We start from the raw sequence: 22,599 nt of genomic DNA on the forward strand, positions 1-22,599 counted from the left end.
TCAAACTGAAGTACTACATTTATTAAATTACAATCGGTGCCACGTTCAGCAACTCCATGGGTGTACATTGCTGTTTGGTGTACAAGCTGCAGAGATCACTTTGGAGTCTCCTCAAACTTGGGCTCTACAGGAGGAATGGGAGAGAGAAAATTCCTATTAGTTTATTCCATCTTCAAACACCACAATTAATTTGTAATTCAAAGAAAAGTAACCATTACATTGCCAAGCTAAAGGAGCACATTGCAGTCTACACCTCCACTGACTGATTAAATGTGGGCAGCAGTAAACAATAAGTAGGATGGAGACAGGTCTTTTTCACCTTGCAGGAGTTATGTATAAAGGCTAAGCCTCAGTAATGTTCTGCCTAAACAGCTTTTAGTGACACCTGGCACAGGGGAGAAGACAGCAGAGAAACTGAAGAAGTCAACCAGAACATTACTGGATGAGTATTTCCAACACAGCTCTATAAGAACAAGTAATCTCTCTTTTCTCCCTTTCATTAGTGTATCATCAGTGTTTATTAACAGAGAGGAGCACCCAATTTCAACTCAACTGAGCAAGATGCTCTCAGTGCAAACACTGACCAAGGAGTTCTTGATGTCAAAGGTACAAGCTCACCAAGTTTAGGGCTTTGGGCCCTAATGCCTGCTGTCTTTAATACAAAGTCTGAGAGGCAAGGGTCAGCTTATAGTAAGCAACCCTAAGGTAAAGAAATTGATGTTCCTACTCATATAATTACTCAGATTAATAACAATTTGAAACCTAATTGAAATTAGATCAAGGGTAGGCAACAGTGGCAAAAGAACAGAGTCATGTTGTGTATGTGCTTTGCTCTGTTCCTACGGTCACAAAAATTCCTTTTCCTTACAAAAACAAGTAAAATTTTAATATGCATAGTTTCACACATGACACAGAAATAAAACTGAATGTAGTGAAACTACATCCCTAAAACTGTGGAAAAATCAAACAGAAAAACCATAGATCCCTACTTTACAGGTACTCTGTTTTATCTGCACCAGTAACAACCTGGCATCAACTTTACCCAATGTAGTATTTCGTACTACCAAAATCCAAAACATTTTCAGGTTTGTTCCAAATCTAAATTAGAATTCCCAGACAGTCTGATCAGAACTACAAGCTGCTCACTATGGTTGCTTGGCCTTGGCTGGCTGCCAGATACCCACCAAGCCTCATGCTGTCTGCCCCTTCCTTTCCACACTAAAACAAACTTACAGCAGTTAAACAGAAATCATATCCAAATAGCTGAAGAAAAAGGTTTAATATAATTTAGCCACAAAATATTCATAAGTAAGGAAGTTAAGACCTATGTTAATTTTCTGAAATCAGTGGCTTTACAGAGGAGCTTACAAAATCAAGAAAGTCACAATTTGGATGATTTTAAGACTAACTGATATTCACATTATAGGCTGCTGATCTTTCTGGCAAGATGAGAAAAATACAGACCTTATTTCTGTATTTCTATTTCTGTTTGAGGTCTTTTTTAGGGTGTCTGAAGGACAATTAAGATAGCCTGATCTGACTGCAAGTTTTGTTAATCATTAGCAAAATGAAGACCACATCCTTGCTAGAAAAGACAAATAATCAACATGGAAACAGATGTGAACTGTGCAAAAGCGTAAGATTCCCAGTGGGCATTTTACACCAAATTATTGGTACAAATATAAACCAAAGGGGAATTTAAGAAACCTGTGAGTGAACATGTCTCTACTTGCAATTAGAATTCAGTAAGATTGTTAACTTACCCTCAAATTTAAATTCTGGAAACTTGGTGAGATCTCCCTCCCCATATGCTCGCTGGAGTCTTGCAAGGGATTCATTCATATCTTTTTGAAACTCAGGTCCTGCATCAACAGGCCCTCCAGCTTGCCTAATAAAACATTAAAAGTTGTGATTAACAACTCAGTTCTAATATTTCACATGAAAAATTCTATGTTTTCAAGCCCATTTATAAATTAAAACCTTTCTAACAGCCAGTCAAAGGAAACAATTTAAAATATTTCCAAATCTATATGACACCTTAGGGCCTCCTTACCTTACACACAAACAAGGTTCTAAGGGTAAAGGTTTTCTGCAGTCAGTGATGAAAATCCAGCTATCAGGGATGAAAATCCAAGCCTTTTGAGACAAGAGATGGTCTTACTAGGCAAAACCACTGATGAGTATGGAAGCTCTCAGGATTTTAGTTTTGTATGTTCCAGGTGTGAATTCCTAACAAAACTGTGATTTGCACGTCTTCTGTCTCTGAACTAATTATCTCAGTTAGTAAAGCTTAACTGTTCTTGCCAAGAAAATGCATTTTGAATGCTAAAGAAGCAAAAATCTCTTCCACAACAGGAGCTTCTTGGCATTCAAGCATCAGATAACTAAAATAGTAACTCTTTAGATTGCCAGCACTCAGTTGTACCAGCACGGGATCCATGCTTAGAATTGGTAAAAATCACCAAGTATCTCCCTCCCTCCACAGATGGGTTTGTAGGTAGGGATAGACACATCTTCTACCAGTAGAGCTAGGAAGCATCTTAATTCCTTCCCAGGAATACTTCCCAAGAATAAATTACACAGAATTACTATAGCTTTCCTTTCCTGGTCAGCAGTTCATCCAAACTTTACAAGAATCTAAGCTTCCATTTGAAGGAACTGCTTATTAACTTAAGCAGTTAAGTAAATGGACCATCCTGATAATTCCATTAATTCTTAATTGGTTTTGGAGGCTATTTCCATTCAGCTTCTGGAAACAAGACTACAGAATAACTGTGTTTTCCCCAGCCAAAAAAAACCACCAAAAAACAAACCAAAAAAAAAAAAAAAAAAGAAAGGGTTTATTTAGCTTTTCCCCCCATATTTATAGAGCATGTAGATGGGTAAAAATTAACACACCAGTACATTCATGCAGAGTGCAAGAGACCTTAACTGTGTAACTTAACTGCCCAAGAAAGAATGCCATCAGATTTTTTCTTTTTTAAGAGAAAAAAAAATGCTATTTTCTATTAGATATGCAAGAACAATCTTTCCCACCAGTGAAACCACAAATGTTGCAGAAAAACACACCTTAAATATTTACAGACCAGCCTACAGACATATCAAACTGTCAAAAATCAAACACTTCAGGGCTGATGTTTTTATGTCAAAATAAACGGATTTTCCCCTTAAGACAAATTCCTTTACTTACTTGCTCTTGGTGTTGTACTCTCTGATCTTGTCCACGAAGAGCTTCTGGACGGGGTCGAGCTCTTTTGCCTTGTTGAAGGCAATGGCAGAGAGCCCAATGTTCCTGCGCAGGTGAACGGACACGGCGGAGTGGAAAAGGGAGGAAAGCCGCAAGATCTGCTGCAGGATCATGGTGGCACTACTGCTTTAATTAAACACGAAAGGAAGAATAAAAAAATTAGTCACGGCGATTTAATAAATGCATTTTAAAAAAGCAGGAAAAAAAAAGCTTGGAGCTAAAACCAGAAAAAATATTTCCTTTAGGATATTACTAAAATAAATGCATAAGAAGAAAAAAATGTACTTTGGAGCTGAGCTTTAAAGCTCAATACCTCCAAGAGAGGTAGTCAAAGGTTATTTAAAACAGCATGGCGGGGAGGGGAAATTCCAGCAACCACTGAACCCGAGGGCACCGTGATCCCACGGCTGCAGCTCCGCGACCTGGTTCGGTACCGCGATTCGGTACTGCGGTTCGGTACGGAACCGCGACAGAACAACCCAGACAAACCGTGAATTCCGCCCTTCGCGTCGTTTGAGTAGGAAAAAAGGCGACACTTCCAAGCCCAGAGTCACCTTGGCCGAGCCGCTGCCTCCGCTCGGCCCCGCCGCCCTCGCAGTGCGCGTCGGGAGCCACCGTCCCCCCCCGCCCCTTCCACCCGCACACCCGGGGCTGCCCCACCCGCGCACACTGCCCGGCCCCGCTGAGCGCCCCTGGGACAGCGCGGGAAGAGCCCCGGGAGAGCCCAGCACGCACCGTCCCCGCACAGAGCCGCCTCCAACCGGGGGAAAAGGGCTCAGGGCCTTCCGGAGCCGCCGGGGCTGCCGGGAGCCGTAGTTCGTGCGGGGGCGCGGCGGTGTCCCGCGTTTCCCCGCGCTGGGCCTGCGCGCCGCCCCGATTCTGGCGCAGCCCGCTCCTGGACCCGCTCCCGGAGCCGGTCCTGCACCCGGAGCTGGGGGAGTTCCCGGACGCGGACGGACGGCGGGACGTGCCGGTGCGGCGGACGGACGGACGGACGGACGGACGGTGGCGGCGGCGGGTGAGCGCGGCCCGGCCCGTGTTTTGTTTCCGTTTCTCTCCCGGCGGCTCCGCGGTCCCATTTCCGTTTCGGGTTCAAACAACGACGCGGAGGCGCCGCGGGAAGCGGGGCCCACGGGGAGGTGGCGCCTTGGCGGCCGCGGGGAAAGGCCCTGGGATCGGGAACCGAGGGCTCCCGCCGCGGCGATCGCGGGGCCTCCACGGCGTGTGAAAACTTATCCCCGCTTGTAAAAACCCTGCTTTGGCCGAACACGTAACAGCATGTGTGGCTCTCCCCTTGGCGTGGTGAGAAGCCTCTCGAGTGATGTGACCGGTTCTGGGCCACTCTTTCCGAGAAGGACATGAAGGGACTGGAGGGAGTCGAGAGAAAAGAAAGGCAGCGGAGTTGGGAAAGGGTCTGGAGCGCAAATCTGATGAGGAGTGAGTCCCTCCATACTCACCTCGGGGAAAAGCAGGCCCAGGAAGGACCCTGTATCTCAGACAGGAGGTTGCAGCCAGACAGGAGGTTGCAGCCAGGTGGGCTCTGCTCCTCTGCAGACCAGTAATAGAGTCCTAGGCTGTGTCAGGGCACGTTTATGTTGGACAGTAAGAGGAATTTCTTCACTGAAGGGGTGATTAGACATTGGAACAGGCAGCCCAGGGAGGTGGTGGAATCACCATCCCTGGAGATGCTAAAGGAAAGACTGGATGTGACACTTAGTGCCATGCTCTAGTTGGTGTTCAGTTGTTGTTCGTGGTGTTCAGTCGTGATGATTTTGAAGGTCTTTTCCAACCTAATTGATCCCATTATCTTGCATAGTTTGCTTCCCATTGTTTGGCCAGGTACATGCTGCACAGCCACAGCTCCCAGTTTGGCTTTATTTTCTCACTTCAGGCTGTTGGTAAGGAAGTTAAACACATCAAATCTGGTGTGGTTTTCCCCCACCCTGTTCAGTGCTCCACTGTCACCATCATAAAGCTGAACTGGCTCATGATTGTAAAAGCTGATCTGTAAAGGACAGGCTGTCTGCTTTGTTACCTGCTTTGTGTTGGTATCTGTAATTTGGATAATATGGATGGATAGGAACCATGTGCTGCACACAGCAGAGCTTCTGTGGGGCATAGATAACTCCAGGGACTGGGCTTCAGTATCAGCTGATTATGTGTATGATCTCACAATTACCTGGTGGGGTAGCAAACAATTCTACTCCTAGAGTTTGTGCCTATTTCCCAGTGGGCTCATTGCTTGCTTAACTCCTTGTGTTCTAGGAAAAAGATAGATTTTAAGCAGAATGGGGGACTACTCTCCTTACTGTAAAGGATACTGGAGTAGCACTGGGCTGTCACATGGGGAAAAGGCTCTGTTGACCATGCCTTCTTGTATGTTAGGGGAGGTCAGCTTTCTTCTTGGCTAACAGCTAAGTCTTAGGGCTTGTTAGGTTGAAGGAAAAAGAAACAAGCAGAAATCAGTAGGCTGAGCCTTCCAGCAATCAACCACAGGTTTTATGTTCCTTTGAACAAGTGCTGCTGTTGAAGTGTTCCTGCCACATGACCTCTCCATGCAAGCCAGGCTCTCTGAGCCTTCTTGTCTCTCAGCAGCCTTCAGGGAAGGGGCAGGCAGTTCAGTCCCATCTGAGCCTATATTCCCTTTCAAACTCTGCATCATCCTGTAGGAGCAGACTGATAGACTTCATGTGAAATATTCATATTGTAAGAAATCTCTTTATGCTAGATTAGGAAAAACTGAATAATTTCCCCCTTTCAGCTTCTGTGAACTTTAGTGACTTTATGTGTTTACATTATGTTGTTATTCTTTATACCCATCTCCCTTCTTTGTGTCTGTGCTCAGCAGAACCATCTTTCTTCCTCTTTGTGTGCTTGCTCTTTGTGCACCTGCTTTTTGTGCCTGGGTTCCTCTTTCCTGTCTCTCCAGGGATCTGGAAATATAGCAAAGCCTGAGAGATTCAACCATGAGCTGCCTTTGAAGAGGGAGTGAGCAGTCACTAGTACCAGCTGCCAGTTGGGAGTCCAATCCATAGGGACCTCTAAATGCCTTAACTAAGTCTGCACTGCTGCTGTGGGCAGTAATATTTTCTCATTATCATAACTCTGCATTTAGCTGTATTGAATAATTTCTGGCAGAAATCTATCAAGGTGGTGAGTTCTTTCTGTACGTTTGCACTGTTTTCTCAGTAAATAACATATGAATATGTCAAAGAACAGAAATCCCAGCCTAACCCCTTTGTGACCTTACTGGTAAACTCCCTTCATCACAAAAAAGACAATTTACCTTGGTTTTCTGTTTTTAATCTGATTGCTAAAACAGAAAAGACATTTACCCCTTTTTTATCATATCAGTTTGCTTCTTTGGGAGTTTTCAGCAAGAGACATTGCTCAAATCTGGGGTTTGAAATATGTTTTTAGCAGTCTGACAGATCACCTGTAACCATGTGGGTGTTAGTGCATTCAGGTATTTAAGCCTGTCTGCATTCTTCAGAAGTTGTGTTTCAGTCCCTCCCATTTATCCTGAGAATAATACACAAGATTAAGCGGTACAGGAATTGGATTCCTGGGGCCCTATTCAGTGGACACTACACTGGCCATTTGGAGATTTTCATGAAGCCAGATCTGTGAACAGGTTCTGGGTTTGCTTCTTGTGGTGAGATGTTGATAAGGTGGTTTTTTACTTCCTAACCTTGGTAGTTTCTTACAGAATGAACCTCATTGAGCACTTGATTTCTTGACAGCTAATCTTACAGAATAGTTTTTGAAGGAGATGATGAGTAGTTTGAATTTCTTTAGACAATTTACGTAGCAGCTGTAAAACACAGTTGGTTACTATTGCTTCTGAGAAGTTTTAAAGATTATGCATATCCTTATTGTCTTGTCTTCAGTAGATACTCTTGCTAACAGTTGGTTTGGGATAGAGTAGTACCTGGGAAAGGAGGATTCCAGGATGGAAATCTTGGTGACCTCTTCTATTTGGCCATTTAAATAGTAGTAATGTTTTGCTTTTTCTCCAGTGGTTTTTTTTTTTCTTCCACCGTACTTCTGATTCCTACTTCTTTTGCTATGAATTCATGATGTTATTTATTGTAAACTGTTAATATAATTTGGCCTGGTTTTTATCATATATATTTCGTAGTTATGGTATATGTGCTGGTTAGTGAAAAATAGTAATGCCAGACTGACTATGTCTTACAGACCAAGTGCTGTAATTCTTTGTTTGCCACTTATGTTCCCAAGAGGTTCCAGTGTTCTACAGGGCATGAAAATCTGCAGTGTTAGTGAGAATGTTGTCACAGAATAGCTTTTCATTTCATTGCTAACATCCTGCTTTAGTTTGGGACTTCACAAGATGCATTCATTGTGTTCATGTCATCAGCTGTTCACCTATGGGAGGCATGGGTGGAAAGATGAGATGGTCAACAAACACTTTGTTGTTGACTTTATTTGCCTATGAAGAAATCACACATCTTCTCTCTAACTGCCTCCGGCAGCATTTCATGTAAAATGCTGCTCAAATTTATAAGCATTTTTCAGCCATGCTAGGAAGGTAGTTTGGATTTTTCAGATGTGCTTTGCTGTAGGTGGCCTATAGCAACAACAAAAAAAATCCATAAATTTGGGTGCCTCCAAGAGAATCAGGCTTTGGGCTCTGTGCAAATGTCTTAATAGTCCCATGTTTGCTTCTAGAACATTTATTTGAGACCAGGTATAGTAATATATTTTGTGCAATATGAATTAAGTTTTGGATTTATTTTTGGCTTTCAAAGGCTATTTTGGTATTTGATTTTAAAAAATGTGTGATAGGACACAAAATATTGTCTAGTCTTGTTGGTCTGTGACTTACACAAAAAATTCTTTTCTGTTCATAGCTCTGTTCTTAAGACGTTGCAGCCATGACTAAGAGAGAGGCAGAGGAGCTGATAGAAATTGAGATTGATGGAACTGAGAAACAGGAATGCACTGAAGAAAGGTATGTACTGTCTTTGCTTTTTGGGATCCTTAGGCAGCATTTAATTGACTAATTAGTTTTTCTGCTTCTTATCTAATTAAACAGTGGTTTTCCAGAAGTTGAGATGTAGCAACTATAGGAAATCAGTATAGTGCTGTCATGTTCCTCAGCCTTCATTATCTAAAACTGTTTTGTTTATCTCTTGCTACGTAATTAGTACTTTACTTTCCCTATTTTCATGTCTGTAGTAGTATGTCTGTGTGTGTGTGCTGCAAACCTTTCAGCTTCAGTGGATCCTTCTGTAATTGAGATGGACCTTTCTGTATCTCCAGTCCTTTGCTTTACTGTTGTACAGGATTTGTACAGGATGATTTGTTTTTAACAGGGCAGAAATGATGCTTGGTATCTACTATACCATTGTTAGGGCCATTGAAAGCGTACATACTGAAGTAGGATGCCCTCTGATTTAATTATCTCAACCTGGATTTTTAGTTTTGTGTGCTTCCTTTCTAATTTTCACAACTGTGTTTGGAAGCTCAGAGCATCAGTTAATGTGTAGGATAGTGCTGCATTCTAGTCTAAGCACAGAAGAGCAAAGGAAACTAAGTCTCTCAGAATAAAACAGATCAAACACAGAAAGGTATGAAACATAACCCAAAACTTAATTAAAGCCAAATGAGGTTAGATGTTGATACCAAAAAAATTGATATATTTTATTTAATACTAGAGAGAAAGAGAAAAGAAAGAAAAAAGCAGTAGAGGTGGGAGGCTGGGTCAGGGAGAGTGACAAATATTAAGTGGAAGCTTATCACCCTTCCAAGGGTCCCAGTGATATCTTGTTGCTTCCCTCCATCTGGTCTCCTTGGTGGTGAGGGTCCCTACTGAAAAGTAGAGAATCCCATGGATTACTACACATTTGGGCAGGTGGGAACACACAGGTACCTCCTGGTGGGGGGACAAGTTTGGCACTGTCCCTTGCACGACTGCAGATTTGTTGCATCATGTAGGATCACACACAGTGCGGGGTCTGGGGACCCCCTTGGTGGGGGGCCCTTGATGAGCCCTGACACCCCCTCAGTTGTCCCTCACAGATGTGGCCTTGCAGGGGTGGCAGGCCCCGCAGCTGGGCCAGTCTGTCTGGTGGAGGATGGGTGATCACTGCATCTGGCCAGAGGCCATGGCACACACCAAAACCTCTCCTCCTTCCCTGCCTTGGTGCAGGGATCTGTGGGAGCCTGGCAGCAGAAAAACCTGGGGCTGGGGCTTCTATCCCAAAGGTGCTGGGCTTAATCCTTTTGTGATAGATAAGTAATGCAATGGTTGGCTCTCACAATCAAAAGGCAAATATTATATATATGTTAAGAGAAGTTTTATAGTTATGGTTTACCCCCCTGTGCATTGTTATCACGGGGTTACGTGAGTAGTCACGACATTTGGGAGGGTCAGCTTGTTATTATAGTGGCACCTAACTTCCAATCAGGATGTAAAGAAGTTAACTCCACTACTGGACAGTGAAAAAGGAGTCGATGGACAGTGAAAAAGCAGTCAATAGACAGAACTTTGGGAGAGGCTAAAGGGTTAAAAGGTGAAGCATCCATTGTGTAGTTGAGCCCATGGCAGGAAAAATCCTTTGTTCCTGGTGCTGTAATATTTTCTTTATTCAGTCTTATGTTGTATTTTTGATAAGGTTTTAATATACCTTTTAAAATTTTAGAAGTGACTATCATTTATCACACTCTTGTGAATGTATTCTTTTCCCCAAGCCCAGACTTAGGTCACTTTATGTTATCTGTCTTAGCTTGCAGTTGAGGACCTCAAGTCAGGAGGCCCATTCAGGGTGTGGTGGTGCAGTTCTTGTTACCCACTTTAGCTATAATAGGCAAAAGTCCTTCATAAAGATGTTTAAGCCTTCTACCATAACATTTCAGTCTCCAACAGGTAGAAAAACTGAGGCTGGTTAGGTTAACTTCTTTTTAAGAACGTATTCTGGAGAACTGACTCAAAGCCACTTACTAGTTTCTTACTGTTCTAAGTTCCTTGTGTATTTTTACCACTTACAGACTATGTGTGTACATTCTGGTTTCCTTCTGTGTAAATGAGAGACTGTGTAAGATCATTGTTATAAATGTGTCCCATAACAATGACATTTCCCAATGCTTGTGCCAATACTGTCACTGTTGTAGTGTGGGACAACCATGTCATGTGACTAATATAGTTCCTTCAAGGCTCCATGTTGCTGTACTTCTTTCTGGTTGTCCCTTTTATGTGTTAAGCTTATTATTCTTGTACTGACCAGTGAAAAGACATGGAAAGTTGCTGTGTATGAGTGTGAGCATTTTTCCCTTCTATTTTCCCTGTGTTTCTGTGTTTGCATTTAACCTGAATGTCTTTTAAATACAGTCCAGGCAAAGCAAATGAAATTAGTCTACTCTACATGCAAGTTAACAACATATGATATGCTAACCATGGCTTACTGTCTTGAAAAATGTGATCTGAATCTTGGTATTTACCTGAGCTTTTTTTGTGGTGACAGGGTAAAAGAGGAATTACACAACTGTAAAATTAATGAGACCAAATTTAGTGACTGACTCTACTCAAACTAAGAGTACTCAAACTAATACTGCACTGTCAGTTTTCACCTTGTGGGGGATTGGTTTGGCGAGCTCTGGACCCCAGCAACACCAACAAGGACAAAAGCAAAAGATGAGAGGCAGTCTTTCTGCTTGGGACCAAAGTCCTACAGCTTTAATGTAGAACAGCTCTGGGAGAGTAAAGAGGGAGTCTGGCAGAGGAAATGGTGTCTGGGAGAGGAAAGAGACCGGGTACCTCATGGTGGGAGATTTTTAACCCAGGGGGAGGAAAGGAACTACAGCCAATGGGATACAGCTGATGAGAGGTGTGAAGGGAGGAACCAACCTGGGGGAAAACAACACCTCAGGACTTGGGGGGTGTACTGAGCAAACCCTGTGATATGAAACAAACCACTCAGTGCAAAATAATAACTGAATAAACTACTCAGTGCAATACAACACTGCATGATATTAAGATTTCAGAGTCAGTATTACTTTTTATCTAGTTTACTTCCAACTTTTATTAAGCTTTCCTGTACCTGCTCTATTAACATGTAAGTAATGATTTATTATATTGATTTGCTATTTAAGCATTGTCGAGCAAAGCTACACCACTGCAGAATTTGTGAGTCAGGCTATTGACATCAGTGAGCCCATTGGAAATCTTAAGAAGTTGCTGGAACCCAGACTGCAGTGTTCCTTGGATGCACATGAGATTTGTCTGCAAGATATCCAGGTAAATTGAAAGGTTATGAAAGATTTAACTTCGTAATGGAGAAGTGTTTTACATACTTTTTCCCTTTTTTCCATTGTCTGTGGAATTCATGCTTCATGTGGAATATTAACTGCAGTTAAGAGTTTAATTTCATGTCAGGTTCATTATCATCAGACCATTTAATATATGCATACTAATTCAGTATGAATACAATCAAAATATTCTTGGAGTTGCTGGCATGAAGTTAAGACACCACCTTGCAAGTGAAAGAAGAATGAGGGCAATGACCATACTACTTTCTCTTGAGGTAGCCCACATAATTTGTTGCTGCCAGAAGTTCCATAATTCTAATCTTGTTTTTAATATAAATGAGAAGGTTTCTGTATTATTGAGGTATAGAGGTAGCAAAGCATTACTCAAGAAATCCCCCTTCCCCATTTTTACAGGCATTGGCACATGTTAGACAGTGTAACTGTTTTGTGTTTTATTTGAAGTTACCATCAGACATCTGTGGCTTTTCCAGAAACAACAGGAGAATATTGTTATAAAGATAAAAATTTTTTCACAAAGGTGTTAAAAACTCAGAAAAGGAACTGTAGATAGTTTTCAGGTAGTGGTGGTACCTCCTCCTATTGCATTACTTATTTTAGGTCAAAAAATATTCCTCTAGGCAAAAATATCTTAAACAGAGGGGCAAGTTTCAAATACAGTCAATTCTTTTCTGTTATGTACTATGTCTAAGACAGTACTAAAAATATTTGCATGCTTCTTCAGAAAATTTGCTGTAGGTACCCAATGTTTCTAAAATTTAAAGGAGAGCAAGTTTATTCTATCTATGAGACTAATACATATTTTTAATTTTTTAATTTTTAATGCTTTTACCTCAAGCTGGACCCAGATCGAAGCCTTTTTGATCAAGGAGTGAAAACAGATGGAACAGTGCAACTCAGTGTACAAGTAATATCTAGGCAAGGTAAGCAGTTACATTTCTCTGTTGTACAGACAAACTAATGTTGCATGAATATTTGTGAGCAAACCTAATATCTTATTCCTAGCTGTAAAATTGAGAAAATCAATGAATGGTCACAGAGCTTCAGAATGTCTTTTTCATTGTGTACTGTAGTTCTAAGTAGTAAAATTAAAATAAATATCATTCACTAATGCTATTTGAAATGTTTTTTTAAAGGAATTTTATATTGTTTTCATAAGTAACAAAATTAAACACAAATCCAGAACCCAAACAACTCTTAGTCAAGTAGTATCAGTTACAGTATGAGGTTTTCCTCAAGGTTGAGTAGTTACTCATATCAGACTAAATAACACAGGCAAAAGATTTTTGTGGGTAGGTGGCAGTTTCATCCCTGTGAGGTGAAAATCCTTATCAAGGTCCGTGATCACTGTCTATTGTCTGTTTTCTTTGGATGAGAAGTCAGAATCAACCATTGTGTAAGAGGAACGTTAACCAGTTGGGTGTGGATTTGTTAAGGCACAGTTTTTATTTGTATTATCTGGTATGATAGGATTTCCCTTTGTCAGATTCTCAGGAACTAGAAGCTTCATTGTTTTACTTTTTGTCCTAGTTTTCCGCTTTGCTCCCTCCATATGTCTTGAGTGGAAGGACAGCCAGACAGCCACCACTCTTTATGGTCAATGTACATATTGGGCTGTGGCAACAGCTACGGGTGTTTATTTCTGTATTTTTAAACAGAGATGAGTTTGTACAGGAGTAGGTTAGTTGTCTGTTTTGAGTTACATCAGCAAAGCAGATGAGCAAAATTTGGAGTGCACTTTTTGTTTTCTTTTGGCTTCATTGTAGATAAAACAGAAGAAAACTTTTCTGCTTTGTATTAACAGTCTTCAGTAAGACAATTTGCATTTAATGCTAAGTGTCAGGTGGTTAGTGCTAGGTTGACTCCTCAGTTCCCCATATGTAATGGGAGGTGTACTGCTCTTCTACTTATAAAATAGAATGGAAATATCCTTCAGGGAACTAGAGTAACTGTTCTTAATTCATGCCCAGTAACTTCTAGTATTCAGTGCTCAGACTTCCATTTTCAGAAGGATGTGAGTGATGAATATTTTTACTATCATCTTCCACGTTTGTCATGGTTTTGCATGGGAGACTTTTAGGGAAGTGGTGCAAAGCTTCCAGCCACTGGAAAGCTGGACACACCTCTGTGAAAAACACATGTTAAAGATGAAAGAAGTGTGGGAACTTCCTCTTCTGGTTTGCAAAGAGGTAACACGCCCTGGCCCCCTGTGTCAGCCAGGCCAGGGCTGGGCAGTCCTGGCCACGGGGCTGGGACCCTTCCCCATGATGAGGCCCCTTGCCATTGGCTGCCAGGCAGGGGAGGGCGTGCCATGGGCCAGGCCAGGCAGGCTCTGCCATGGGGCCAGGCCCCTCTCTGGGGGCCCAGGGGCACCAAGCCCTGTCCTGCCCGGGCCAGGCCCCAGCAGCTGCCAGGCAGGAAGGCGGGGAAGGCTGTGGAGCCCTGGCTGGAGCAGGACCGGGCCATGGCTGTGGAGATCTTGCCACCAGGTCCCTTTCCCCCAGCACGGCCACCACACGAGATGAAGTGGCTGAGAGCAGGGACAGCCCTGCAGCCTGTGCAGAGTGGCCCTGCAGCTGGAATTGAATGTGGAGAAAATTAAAGACCAGCCATGAGGCTGATCCTGACACAGCCCCAGCCAAAGTTCCCACCTCTGGCATTGAGTGACCATCTGCAGGTCCTGAGTGAGATGTTAACTTTTCAGTGCTTCAATCCTCCCTCAAGTGAGAGAAAGGAACAAGATGCAAGCATGTAAAGGAGCAACATGAAGACACCAATGTCAGTGAAGAAGAAGTCAAATCCCAGATAGGAGGGATGAGGAGATGCCTTGGTCTTGGGGCTGAAATACTTTGTAAAGCTGTGGAGGAAAGACTCTGTTTCCCTGTAACACATGAAAGCCATGGGGAGATGAAGGGTGCAATTTGATATCAAGCAAAGGCTTCCATGCTCAAGTAAGCAGATGTTAAAGTAGCTGTGATCCTATGAGAAGTTTGAACAGAAAAGAAGAGTGGTTCTGTACCCCCAGGAGAAGAAGAAGACCTTTGTTCCCAGAGATGAAGATGATTTTAGAGATAGAAAATGAGAACTTTTGCCTTTGAACAGCTCATCTTTGGAACAATACCCATAATTTGACATGGCCCATAAACACAGCTGTGGGAAGAGCTTGTGGAATATGGGAGGGACTTCATGATTGCAGATTTCCCCAGGTGGCTGCTATTTGTGACAGATTGAGAGCCATGAGAGAACTGGGTTTTTTTCCCTCATGGAGAAATCCCCATAACATTAGCAAGAGGGACTGCTCTCCCTCAGTGAACTGAAGAAAGACTATTCTAGAGGTGGTAAACTGACTGAAATTTTAGGTTTTGTTTCTTTACATTGTCAGTGGGAAAGAAAAGGTTCTGGGGGTGGAGAAGTGTTCTGAAGTGTTCTGATTCTTACTACTCTTTGTTTTAGTTATTGTTAATAAATTTTTCTTTATACCCTTTTAAAATTTTGAACCTGCTTTGCCCTTCTCCTGATCCTACCTCACAGGAGGACATGAGTGTATTGGTGGTTGGCCAGTGCTGAACCCATCACACTCCTTGATGTGCCACCTGGGAAATCTCAAATTGGCGAACCAAAACCACTCCATAAAATTGGTGTTTCCACCAAGTTTTAAACTGACACCGCCACAATGTTGTTCCTTTGTTTCATTTTTTCCCTTTAATGTAAAACTGAGGTTCATGATCACATAACACAAGGAGCTTCTTGCTCCATGCCCCCATCACACCTTGTCTCCCTCCCCCCCCTCCCCCTCCCTCCCCCCCCTCCCCCTCCCTCCCCCCCTCCCTGCCTCCGATCTTAAAAGAAACACTTGAATATTAAGTACTTCTGTGTCACTTTGGAATACTTCTCAATAATGTTTTTTCAGCCTTGATACTTTAGCAACTCATAAGATACCTGTTTGTTCAAGGTATGTAAAATATGGCAGGGCAGAATATCAGAAAACAAACAGCATGCATATGAATAAAAGGAAGATACTTGAATTACTCACAGGAATATGGACTTGTTACTCTTGACCACAATGCCCCTTTGGGCCAGATGGGAAAAAACAGCTTCTTACTCCATCCTCTTATTTTACTTGCATGAAAGAGGTTTCGAGATTCTCAGTTCACTTATGTTTATTTTCTCCTCACTTATGTAATGTATAGAATTCAACTAAGAGTAATCAGTGATGCTTATCCTTGTGGTAGATTGGACTCTCTTATTTCTTGAAAGAAAAGCTGCTATGTCAGTTCAGATGTTCTACCAAATTTTGATGAGCTGGCTTTAAATTCAAAGACAACAGGTGAAAAATAGTTGTTCTTCTATAGTTGAACTTGAGTGTAGTTATTTTATAGCATTTCATTCTACAGCAGATAAAATACCATTCCTATTTTTTCATTTTACTAGTAAGACTCTTATGGTGCTCTGCCTTGCCATAACTCATTTCCTCTGGTTGGAGGAATGAGAATCTGGACCTGATCATCTCTTATGGATAGGTAAAGGGAGAAGAGATGTGAGGAGAGATGCAGGCAAACCCAGGGAATTAGTGTTGTTCTAGTGTTGCAGTAAGTTAGCTGGCAGATTGTTAATTCACATTTTTACTTACAAGGTGTTTCCTCTACAGAGACTCATTGCTTTGATCTCCATGTTTGTATTGTGGATGAAGAACAAAGTTCTTCTGACATGTAGTTTTATGACACACAGTGAATTATTTTACTGAGCAATAATGAACTGTATCTCTTTTTTCTTTACTTTCTTTTTTGAGGATCAAAAATAGAATCTTAACCCTCTAGTAGCTTCCCTTACCCATTTTTGTATGCTTTTGAAGGAAGCCTATGTTGTGCATATTAAATTTTTCATGGCCTAGATAAAACATTCTCCTAAGTAAGGTATTTGTTTCCTTTTTATTCAGATCTGCTTCTTCATCTAATCAACCACTTACTGGTTGTCAACATCTGTTTTCACCTCCTTGATTTCACGTTGCTGAGTTTTGTACTCTTGGGTCTTTATAGTATTTGATCCCTTTCTAATATTTTTTTCAAGCTGAATGCCTATTAAAATCTAGAGGAATAGTTGTCTGAAAAAGACTTGTTTTTTCTTACCTGTAATACAGGTACATGCTCCATTTGTTTTCCCTTACAAACTATGACTGGATTGTGGATTTAGCATTTAAGGCTGTTACCTGCAGAACCATCTCATGCTGTGCTTTAATATAGATCAGACAGGAAGGACACAAATAATATCTTTATGATACAAGATACTGAAGTTATTTTGGCCATATGATGTTCTGTGAATCCAATTTTCATCAGCCTAACCATAGTCAAGGTTTTCCAACTTCTGATAAAATAGAATTGTAAGGATTCTTTTTTTGTGTGAAAATATGTTTGATAAAAATCTCTTAAAATAAGCATGCTTGTTGGCATTATAATGAAAATTGTATGTTACAAAAATTGAAATAATTCTGAAAAATCTTTTGTACAATATATGAGAATTGGTGAGACACCAGCTGGACAAAACACCTCAGAAGACAACAGAGAAGGTTGTGATACAAAGCATTAGTGAATGTGTCCTTTCTTGCTGCAGAATAGATGCAGACATATCTTGTTAGCTCCATGATCTAATAGCTGAAATGACAGACAAAAAGCCAAAACATTAATAGCTGATAAAGCCTAAGATGAGGAGAATTTTCTGTGTTTCTTTTAACTTGCTGTTTAACACACTGTCTGCTTCAGAGTACTGAAAGAAAATGTTAGCTGCTTTCTGTAGACCCCAGAGATATCAGGGAAGTATTGTAAATGCTGAAAGAAATGCCTTATGGTTGGAGTGTAGCTGGATACTTGTTCTGGGTCCTTTTGGAGTTTGCTTTTTCTATTTGTTTTGGGGTTTTTTATATGATTTATTTCTTACAGACCAAAATACTGTACTTTATGCTCACATGCTGACCATTCTGTTCAAGATCTGTGAAATAGATCACTTATATAGAACAAGAAGCTGAAATACTGGGGGAAGAAGGAGGGACAACTTTGTTATTCACCTTACTAAAGTATATGCTCTGTAATAGAGTATGTAATTTTAATTTAGGACACTCACAGAAATTTGATGACACTCCTGTGTCCTTCCTGTGTCTTTCCTGAGTTTTGCTAGTCCTTCTTCTTTCTTGAGTTTGCTAGCCCTACTAATCAGAAGGGTTTAAAACAATGTTTTTGTTTTTGTCATATTTGCACTACTGTCTCTTAAGTTTTGTGATGTTTCCATGCTTAGGGATAGAGCCCAAGCTGAACATCCTGGAAATCGTGAAGCCTGTGGAGACCGTGGAGGTTGTGATTGATCCAGATGCTCATCATGCAGAGGCTGAGGCTCACCTTGTTGAGGAAGCTCAAGTGATAACCTTGGATGGCACCAAACATATTGCAACAATTTCAGATGAAACGTCGGAGCAGGTGACGCGGTGGGCGGCAGCACTGGAAGGCTACAGGAAGGAGCAGGAGCGCCTCGGAATTCCTTACGGTAACAGTGCACAGCTGTGGGTGCACCCAGCCGGGGGCTGGTCCCTTCTGTGCTGGGTGGGGTTGGTGCTCAAGGGCCTCAGAGGAGGAAAACTGTGGTATGGGTTAGTTCACTGCAAATAATCTGCATAAGGGAATTGTAGAATCGTGGAATGGTTTGGCTTGGAAGGGACCTTAAAGTCCATCTGGTTCCAATCTCCTGCCATTGGCAGGGACATCTTCCACTAGATGAGGTTGCTCCAAGCACCATCTAACTCAGCCTCAAATACATCCAGGAATGGGGCAGCCACAGCTTCTCTGGGCACTGTGCCAGGGCCTCACCCCTCCTCACAGGGAAGAAGTTTTTCCTAATACCTAATCTAAAATCCAAGAAGTAGAATGAATGCTCATAATAGTTTCATTAAATGAGTGCTTTTGTGCCATAACTACCTTGTCAATTCAGTTTTTAGAAAGCACTTTTCTTCCTGCCCTCCTTAAAAATGTGTGTTAGTGATAAAGCTCTTCATGTGTGTGTGGAATTTAACAGATTCAGTAATGGGGCGTTGCCTGTAAAGTTGCTGAAATAAATTGTTCATGGACTGGAGGATGCTGAATATTCTGTTAAATTAGATTTTGTATGAGAAACTGTGCTGGACTTCATCATACTGGAGGAAGATTATTCAGAACCGAAAATAAATATTCTTCTAGATGATCGTCTTTTTTTGAGTTAATGTTTTACTTAGTAGGTTGCTCTTTTAATGTTAGCTTAAAAAACATCTCCGAATGTCTGTTTAAGATTGAACTGGAACTGTGGGATGTAGACCTGCATCATGTTTGGGAGATTATCCACCTGAATTGCTTCTTATGACTGGCAGAAATGTACTGTCAAGACATATTCAGGAAGCTGTTCCATATGAGCAGACCTGTAAAACTGGAATATATTTGGCTAGAGGGAAGTTTGGAAGGATTTAAGAATTCCAGTCAAGTCACTGGTCTTTGCAGGACATGCAGCTTGCCAATATTTTGAGCATATTTTTGATAACTAAAGCAAAGGCTTTTTCATTACTTTTTCGTTTTCTCATTGGTAAGCACTTCAAAAATCGTTTTCCTCATGTTATGTCTGTTGATAATCAGGGATTTGATGTGTAAAGTTTGAAAAAAAAAGTGAGGGATTATCAGAAGCAGATTAATACTTTTTACTTTTCATCATGCTGTCACATTAATATTAGAATAAACTTGCTTAAACCAATGCTGTTATGTTGAATAATATTTTTAATAAACTTTTATAATATTGATGCTTTAAGAAAACCCTATAACCCACAACTGTGGCTTCAAAAGTTCAATGATTTTTGGGCCATAGGAGTGCAGATTTTTCAGGAAAATCATATTAGTTCATTATGATCGAGATCCATATATTATGAAAAATAGTCTTCTCTTGATGTCAAAAAATATGCTAAATTACCCCCCTAAAAAGAATAACATTTTAAATGTTTTCTGAGTAGACACTACAGCGATCTGGGATGGAATAAGGTACTCCTATGTTATACATTATAATCCAAAATTATTTCTTGAATCTTCTCAGGAGACAGGATGCATTGATGTTAAGAGTCAAAGCTAGTGAATAAATAATCATCCAGAAAAGTAGTGGTTCAATGTCTTCATCCTTACAGGCTTCTCTGGTTTGCTGCAAATGGAAAACTGGCATTTAGCAGGTCTTTAAAGTGTTGGTTTATGTTATGTTTTGGGTGGATTTTATTACAGATTATAAATATTTTTCTGTTAGAAGTATTTCTGCTATTGGAATCCAAATATTTGGTACCTAGAAGGAAGGAAAATATTAATTGGTATGAGAAATAAATGCAGAAAATGGAGCAGCAGAAAGCTTGGACACCACAGAAGTGGTTAGAGAAAGTAATGATTTTTTGTTTCCTTGAGAAGAAATTAGCAGCTTTTTGATGGAAGCTCACTGCTGCTGATGTTTGGTATATCAACCCTCTTGTGGTGTGTCTTTTGCCACAGGATTACATTCCTTTGTTTTAGGTAGCATTAGTGAAAAATGATACCATGTAGCTGTTCTTTGTTAACCAAAATTAAATTTGTAGCTCCTAGATAAATGTTTATAGACTTAGGATACTTTGCTTTCTCTAAATCTTAATTTTCTTAATTTTTCTTAATGCCTAATTTTATTTGTTTTAAATCATGTTAACATCCCAAAATTTCATGGTCTGGCTGAAAAGGTCCTGCAGAAGCAATCACTCACCTGCAGTAGGCCAATGCTCAGACAGGCTTTAAGCCAGGGATACTTGAAAAAAACCGGGTCCTTCCTCAGTTTTATTGCTCAGTATTCCCTTTGGTCAGTTGAGGTCAGCTGTCCCTCCTCAGTTTCGTGTGCACCCCCTGTCTGCTCCCTGGGTGGCTGAATGAGAAACTACTTGTATTGGAGTCCAATAGTCTGACAAGATAGTTTGTTCTTCTGGATATTCCATGTGTGCAGAAATATCTAGAATAATATTGAATATCAGATTTACTTGAAAATCATTGATATTACATGGATTTCTGGTCTAGCAGAGTGATACAAGGTACATTAAAACCCAGCACAGAGGTAAGATACACTTGAATGAATACAGCAGTTTCAGAACATTGCACAATAACCCAACAGGATTCCCTGTACAGGTGTCTATAATATACTGACCATCACAAGGTTAGGTGTTCCTAATGGCCAGGAAGGAGAACATGAGTAGAGCCAACTCAAGCCCATTGTTCTCTTCAAAATTCTCTTGCTAGTTTTGTGCTTTATGTCCTCTCTGTTGGGCTGAGCCACATCTTCATGGCCTCTGCAAGCGCTGCTCACCAGTGGACAAAACATCTCAGTGTTAGTAACAGTGGTTTGGTCACCAGCCTAAAGTACAACACAGCAGGGGCTTCTGGAAGAAAATGAATCTATCCCAGACATAGCCAGTGGTGGCTTTTGTCGGCAGAAACTGAGATGTTGTGGATGAGTTTAGAATGTAGTATTTTGTCATAATTGCAAACTGATCAATATTTTTGAAGGAGAGTATCCTTCTGTGAGAGAAGGTACTGTTTTCTTGAAGCTAAAGACCTGTGGAAGAAGAAAATTCTTTTTTTTTTTTTTATGTTTGAGATATGTCAGGCATAGATCTGATGTAAAAACTTTCTCTGAAGAAAATTGTTCTTTCACCCTTTCTGTCACCACACCATTCCACCACCATTTTAAGTGCAGTCACCAACTTTCCAGGTAGATTTGGTCTCAGTAACTCTGCTTCTTGATGTTGTGCCTTTACTCTTATGGAAGTTAATATATAATAACCTTGCAGTGTATGATGAGGTGATTTGCAGTTTCATCCATCTTTTCCAGACCCAGTTCAGTGGTCGACAGACCAGGTGCTCCACTGGGTGGTGTGGGTGATGAAGGAGTTCAGCATGACTGACATCGACCTCAACGCACTCAGCATTCCTGGCCGCGACCTCTGCAACCTCAGCCAAGAAGATTTCTTCCAGCGTGTCCCACGGGGAGAAATCCTCTGGAGCCACCTGGAACTTCTTCGAAAGTGTATGGCAGTTTGTTTTATTTTTTTTAAGACTTTTTTCTTGAAGTATGAAACCCATTATGAGCAGTCATTTTTCCTTTACTTGATATTGATGGTAAAAACAAGGGTATCAGTACAAGATAAGAGAAGGTATTAGAATGTCTCCTGCCATGAAACATTGGCTGCATATTAAACACTGCCTGTCTTTTATCAAATCTTATAACTGGTGGAAGGTAGTGAATGATTATTCCACCTTTGTTTTTTATAAAGCTTCATCGTTTCTGCATCCACTGAATTTGTTAGTTCTATAATTAAATATTGATTTTGAGTTATGAAATGTACATTTCTGTGTCATATTGAAGTGGAGATTTTTAAGGACAGGAAGTGAAGTCCTAGATGGTATACAACACAGCTGCTAAGTATGTGCATAATACACTAACATAATAAATATATGTGCATTTCAGATGTACCATGCTTGGAGGTAACTTGCCTGACTAATAACTAATTATGTCTTCATTTGCATAATATAGCAGAAGGTTTTTGGGGATGGAGCTAGTGGAAATTTGCCACGTACACCTTTCTAAAAATGAGTGACAGATGTTAAATGTCTCCACTTGTAAGGCCATGAACTGTACATGTCTCTTGCAAACTGATACCAAATTTTTATTTCTTTCCTCTATGAAATAAGGAAGTTTTTGATCTTCAGGTGCCTTACTATTTGCAGGTTAAATATAAGCCTGTTGTTCTTTTTTCCAATCTGTAGATGTGTTGGCTAGCCAAGAACACTCTGGAGAAATAGCAACTGTTACAATTGATCAGCGTAAGTACTTCTGTCAGCACTAATTCACACAATTCACTGTGTGCAGGTTTAGCACTGTACTGTGGTTCAGAAGTTTGGTAGTATAACATTTAGAAAATCACTCGAGAGATTTTCCTTGGGAAAGGGAGGAGGACATATTTTAAACTTCAAAGCATAACATTGAGTTTCTCTATATTTTGTTACTGG

General features: G+C 40.9%; 2 protein-coding genes across 6 annotated transcripts in view; one reads left to right on the forward strand and one right to left on the reverse strand.

Annotated features, from left to right (window-relative positions):
- Nucleotides 1–4,217, reverse strand: ATP5PF (ATP synthase peripheral stalk subunit F6). 4 transcript variants are annotated; one of them, XM_058800314.1, is made up of 4 exons: nt 3,983–4,217; nt 3,191–3,370; nt 1,764–1,888; nt 1–124 (listed from the first exon to the last, which is right to left on the reverse strand). In XM_058800314.1, the coding sequence occupies exons 2-4, from the start codon at nt 3,358–3,360 to the stop codon at nt 96–98; spliced, it is 324 nt and encodes a 107-aa protein (XP_058656297.1). In that variant the 5' UTR covers nt 3,361–3,370; nt 3,983–4,217; the 3' UTR covers nt 1–95. The 4 variants fall into 4 exon arrangements, with proteins under 4 accessions (XP_058656297.1, XP_058656301.1, XP_058656298.1 ...); XM_058800318.1 differs by having other exon boundaries at nt 3,191–3,373; nt 3,983–4,013; XM_058800315.1 differs by lacking the exon at nt 3,983–4,217 and adding an exon at nt 3,737–3,925.
- GABPA (GA binding protein transcription factor subunit alpha) overlaps nt 4,122–22,599 on the forward strand; it is a 24,452-nt gene continuing 5,974 nt past the window's right edge. Inside the window, exons 1-7 of one of the 2 annotated variants that reach the window (XM_058800310.1) lie at nt 4,122–4,265; nt 8,122–8,222; nt 11,363–11,507; nt 12,375–12,459; nt 17,822–18,067; nt 21,422–21,616; nt 22,357–22,413. In XM_058800310.1, coding sequence (XP_058656293.1) covers nt 8,146–8,222; nt 11,363–11,507; nt 12,375–12,459; nt 17,822–18,067; nt 21,422–21,616; nt 22,357–22,413 — 805 coding nt within the window. In that variant the 5' untranslated portion in view covers nt 4,122–4,265; nt 8,122–8,145. Of the gene's footprint in view, nt 4,266–4,555; nt 4,685–8,121; nt 8,223–11,362; nt 11,508–12,374; nt 12,460–17,821; nt 18,068–21,421; nt 21,617–22,356; nt 22,414–22,599 lie in introns of those variants that run through there. The other variant, XM_058800311.1, reaches the window with a different exon arrangement.

Source organism: Ammospiza caudacuta, chromosome 2 (genome assembly GCF_027887145.1).
Source record: "Ammospiza caudacuta isolate bAmmCau1 chromosome 2, bAmmCau1.pri, whole genome shotgun sequence".
Taxonomy (NCBI): Eukaryota; Metazoa; Chordata; class Aves; order Passeriformes; family Passerellidae; genus Ammospiza; species Ammospiza caudacuta.